This window comes from Berghia stephanieae, chromosome 3, assembly GCF_034508935.2.
Source record: "Berghia stephanieae isolate SIO BIC M18660-M18661 chromosome 3, UCSD_Bste_1.3, whole genome shotgun sequence".
In the NCBI taxonomy this organism is placed as follows: Eukaryota; Metazoa; Mollusca; class Gastropoda; order Nudibranchia; family Aeolidiidae; genus Berghia; species Berghia stephanieae.
In genome coordinates, this window is record NC_088362.1 from 69,402,311 (window position 1) to 69,407,862 (window position 5,552).

Consider the following 5,552-nt stretch of genomic DNA (forward strand, 5'->3'; position numbering starts at 1 on the left):
GCCAGGACCAGGGGGGAAATCCAATCCAGAACAATTTGACAATTGTACAGCGCTTGCAACAATAATAGGTCTTTTAAGCGCCAATAAAAAGACAGAAATTGGAATAAAGCACAAAAAATAAGACAAAAGGATTAGTTCAAGCAAGGAACAGAAAAAGATTCCAGGAGCATTCTGTTTCGATTTGAGACCACTAAAGTCCTACAGACACAAGCTCAGGATCCTTTGAAGATGGATATTCTCAAATTTGACAAAATAAGTATATTTTTAAAACTTTAACAAAATATAGCAATGTTTAAAAAAATGCTTTGAAGGAGAAACATTTCCAAAAAAATGAATTTATATATATATATATATATATATATATATATATATATATATATATATATATATATATATATATATATACGCACACACATACAGAGAGAGAGAGAGAGAGAGAGAGAGAGAGAGAGAGAGAGAGAGAGAGAGAGAGAGCGAGAGAGAGAGAGAGAGTATTCTACAACGTAATTGATTGTTCCTAAAATAGAGTTTTAAGAATATACACAGTAGCTATTATTATGAAAATGGTATTTGGGTAAATGGTTGTGCCTGCTTGACCAACGTCCGGGTCAGAGGAAGTAATTGGACCAGTCCTGGCGTTTACCCAGTCGATGGCTAACTGGTCACCTGACAGAAGAGGCAAGATGGTGGACCGTATCCTGGTGTTGTAGTTATTCAACCATTCCACCTGGCCGTTGAATAGATATAATAAAATTAAATAATTTAATTTGAGCATTTTTATGGCGCAGTATCAACTAAACGTGCTCAAGCACTTGACAAGGGGTTCCTAGCGAGCCAACAACAACGCATAACATGTTGGACGAGACATGACGCCGATTAGGTCAAATAACAATTTTTTTTCGGACATGGACAACACTGTTATCTGCTAGGTATTCATTTTACACCCCGAGTACGGAGAGAGAATGTGTGTAAAGAGCCTTTTCCAAGAACTCAACTGTGCGCCGCTCACAGCGGGACTCGAATCTTGAACCTTCCGATCCGAAGATGAATGTCATCCACATAAACTGCATAACCGAACAATTAAACTCTTAGCTCTCCTGTCATGATACTACACCCTTTTCTTATAAAGTAGCATGCCGGCTATCTTCATCTTGTACGCGGGAACAGTCCAAATTCCAAACGTCAGAACCCCATAAACAAGCGTTTCATGGTTTACATAAGTAAAGGGCCGTACGTGACCCCATCATGTCAATTATCACAACTGAAATTGACTAGTAACACATGCGATCTCTCTCTCTCTCTCTCTCTCTCTCTCTCTCTCTCACACACACACACACACACATACACACACACACACACACACACACACACACATACAAACATAAACTCATGGCAGGACATGTAATAATGTTAAATATTTTAACACAGAGGATGATCAGAGTCAGGGTGTGTGACAAAGATAGCAAACCCTGACCTCGGCGGAACACGGGCAATGTTCTTCACTCGTTGCTTCATTTAACAAAAGTATAAATGAGTACCTGATCATTGGCTGCGACGCATGATATTGGAAAAGTGCTAGAATAAAAAGAGAGCCAAATAAGATATTCTTTAATGGTCTGAATCATTGACTCAAGTGTGAATAAAATCTTACTATAAGCAGTGACATAATTCTAAAAGGGATAATAACAGCAACGCCTAACAGTTGACATGTACAAATTGAAGTGGCAATTCAGTTCCCATGAGAAATTAAAGAAGCACTATGATGCATATTGACCACGATAAACCATGTCTATATTTTTTAAAAATCTAAACTGTGAATCTGGTTTCATTTTGGCATACTTGGTTAATAACAGTATTTTTTTTTAATTCACCAGAAAACATTTACTTAAGATATCGTTCAATTGAAATGACTGTCGACTCTCCCAAAATAAAATAATTTTTAATCACAAACCCGAGACCTGAAATGAGTTTTGAAGAAATCTCTCATTTAACACTCTGACAAATTGATTGTCATTTTACTCGTACGATATTTGAAAAAAAAAGTTTCTGGCTAAAAGGACCCCCCCCCCCCCCCCACCCAAATCTCCAAAATTTTGGGGGTCAAAATACTATAGTATGTAAAACATATATATATGATTATTGTAATATATGCATTTTTTTTCATTACCTGTCTCTTTGTCAACAATGAAAACTCTATCATTTTCGTCTCAAAAGGCACTAGGGTGATGGCTTTGAAGTGGAGGAAATCGCCATAACCTTTGTCATACTGGAAGACAGAACAGAATCGAAAGTAAAGGATGTAAACCCCTTATGTAGGGTGCGATAAAATAATGGGGGAAAAAGTATGACGCAGATATATTACAAATCAGAAATATTCAAAAACTAACGGGCAACAAGACCAAAACTTTAAGGTAGTGCTTGCAATGTTTTGTTGAAAAAAATCTTACATCGGTTAAGAAGCTATGTCGGTTATACCAGAGATTATTTTTATATAGAGATAATCTACTCTAATTTTTCCCTCTTTATGCGAGTGATGTAAATTTTTGGTTACGTTCCTTGGGTTTTGCAAGGTAGTCGTGTTATTTTCAACCAGGATGATGATAGTGATGATGATGATAATGAAGATGATGATGATGAGGAGGAAGAAGAAGAAGATTATAATGATGATGGTGATATTGATAATGAAGATGATGATGAGGAGGTGGAGGAAGAAGAAGAAGAAGAAGAAGAAGAAGAAGATGATGATGATGATGATGATGATGATGATGATGATGATGATGATATTTACCTCAGGTTTGAAAGGGGAGACCATCAACATAGTCTCAAGACGGAATCCAAATTTGTAATCCTCGTAATATCCGGGTTCTGCAAGAATTTGATTTTCAAATTAAAAGGAGGCAATGTGTAACTAGCAGCTTCAATATGGTATTAGTTCCGGCTAACTAAAAAGAAAGTAATCCTTCAGAATCAGGAGTGAATAAGGCTGTAAACTGAGTCCATTCAATTTCCTCTCTCATTCGTGAATAATTAGCGTGAAATAGACGCCACACATTTCTGTAACTTACAACAAACACATGAAACATCAGCAAACAAAACTGCGTGTAACCTATCACTATTCAAACATATAGATAGAATGCGCTTGGCCAAGGAGTTCACAACATTGCCATCCGGAAGTATAACGGACCAACACAAAAAACTCTGTGTAACCATGAACTTTTATAGATAGTTCGAAGATGACGTCACTCAGGTCTTTGTTATTGTTTTTTGCCATCCGTGTTTATGAGTAATGCTCACTGAACTGTATTAACCCGACTATAAACGTTCATGGATACACACAGTTTTGTGTGTTGGTCCGTTATACTTCCGGATGGCAATGTTATGAGCTTCTTAGTAGCCAAGCGCATACTATCTATAGTCTGGTTAATACAGATTAGTAAGAACAACTCACAAACGCGGATGGCAAAAACAATAACAAAGGCCTGAGTGACGTCATCTTCGAACTATCTATATTTAGTGAGAACTGATCATCCAAAGGTGTTCTAAAAGCAATACAAAGAAACTTCGTGTGTCGTTTTATTTTGTTGGTAGGAAATAGGATTCAATAGTGTGACAACACGTCCGCCCTTGGTTCTAAACAAAGAAAATCGGCACTTTTTATTCTTCATGCTGATAAGAACGTTTTCACATGTCATGTGATCAGAATGTATAAAAGTCAAAACATGATCAGATTTATAACGTTTTTCTCCTCTGGATACACATTTATGCTCAACAAAGTAATATTTCACAAGGGCGTCCACCATTGTTCAGATAGTTTAGAACCAGTTACTAGGGTACTATGCGTTATTACGTGGGAAATGACGTCACGACTGTTGAAGCCAATTGAAAGGAATTTCTGAGATAAAACATCCGCATTTGATTCCTATTCTTTTAGGCAACTAAAACGAGTGAGTTACACTCACTTGGCTATGATAAAACAAGAGAGGACTGAGGGGAAATATCAAATGGAGGACAAGACGGACCGGTGAAGAAATTTAACTCAGTTTACAGCTTAAGTAAATGAAAGAAGACATAAATTAATGAGTGAAAAAGTGAGTGAGTAGGTGAATTGAACAAGCGAGTGAATTATTGAATGAATGAGAGAATAAATAAATGAATGCGTGAATGAGTAAGAAAGTAGGTAAATGTTTGAGTGAGAGAGTAAGTAAGCGGGTAAGTAGGTGAGTGAGTAACTGCGTGAGGATCCCGAGAGCTCTGTTGGTAGAATACTCGCTTCACACACAAAGGGACCGAGATCGATCCCGAGTAAAGTCGAGAGTTCTTTTTTACTCCCCCCCCCCCCTCCACTTCGTCCAAATCACTGAACAGTGATTGGGTAGCTAGTTCTGTTAGATATGGTGTATATAGAGATAGTCTAGTGTCCTATCCAATGGGGGAGGGGGAGGGGTGTAGCCAGCAATTGGTATTGTACATTTCACACTATTGAAACCGGGATACTCCATCTCTATTGGCCTAATTGATCTGAAAGACTATTTTTTGAGTAAACGAGTGAGTGAATGATTGAGTGAGTGTGTGAATGAGTGAGTGATTGAGTGGATGATTGGATGAGTGAGTGAAATGAGTAAATGGGTTGATATATTAGTGGGTAAATGAATAATTGCGTGAATAAGTGAATGAGTGTTTGAGTGAGTGAGTAAGTGAGTGACTGAGTAAATGACTAAATGAGTTGTTAGATGAATGGGTAAGTGAATTAATCAGAAGGCGGATCTACGAGTGAAACATCAAGTGAATCAGTGAATGAGCGTTTACGTGAGTGAATAAGTTAGTGAATGAGTGAGTGAGTTAACTCTCACCATCAGAGAAAAACTGGTATGCGGTCAAAGGATAATCTGTAGTGACATTCTTAGCGGTTATGCCGATAAACCCAGGACCTGAAAAACACCAGTGGAATAAAGATGCAATTTTTACCATTTAACCAGTTATATATATACAAGGGCGGACTGATATATAAGTACCGTTTTGTTATGACCTTTTTTGTTTTCAATAGCACATTAAAAAATATACAACAATAATACATGAAAATAAAGCTTAGAATCCCAGCTACGTATCGTACTATAATTTATTTTTCCACATAATCGCCATCACGAGCAACACAGAGCTGCCAACGTCGAACTAGTTAGCGCATGCCGTCAGCGAAGAATCCCGATGATTATGCTCCAACGACGAATATATACCACTACCTCCAAATCACTATTGAAACGGTCTCCTTTCAGATACCTCTTGAGCTGGGGGGAACCAGAAATGTGACCCTCCGCCTCGAAACGGTATTAAGTCGGATTTTTCAATTTTGGGCTTTTTGTATCCAATCATAGCTTATATGTTAAATTTGATAAAATTTATAAATTTGTTCTTGGGTATACGTTTGGTGGGAATGTCATTTTGAAACGCTTTATGTGAGAATTTTAGCAAGTAAATCAATGGGCAAAGTTAATCCTTAGATAGGGCATTGGAAGAGAGAATAGAAAATTTGCAGAACTTCATTTTATTTGATCAGG

General features: G+C 37.4%; 1 protein-coding gene across 1 annotated transcript in view; it reads right to left on the bottom strand.

Moving 5' to 3' along the window:
- Positions 1 to 394: 394 nt before the first annotated feature.
- Positions 395 to 5,552, bottom strand: part of LOC144968314 (xaa-Pro aminopeptidase 1-like) — a 54,737-nt gene continuing 49,579 nt past the window's right edge. The window contains exons 19-22 of the mRNA XM_078906555.1: positions 4,851 to 4,928; positions 2,789 to 2,865; positions 2,168 to 2,266; positions 395 to 727 (exon numbers count right to left, since the gene is read on the bottom strand). Of these exons, the coding sequence (XP_078762681.1) occupies positions 518 to 727; positions 2,168 to 2,266; positions 2,789 to 2,865; positions 4,851 to 4,928 (464 nt within the window). The 3' untranslated portion in view covers positions 395 to 517. The remainder of the gene's footprint in view (positions 728 to 2,167; positions 2,267 to 2,788; positions 2,866 to 4,850; positions 4,929 to 5,552) is intronic.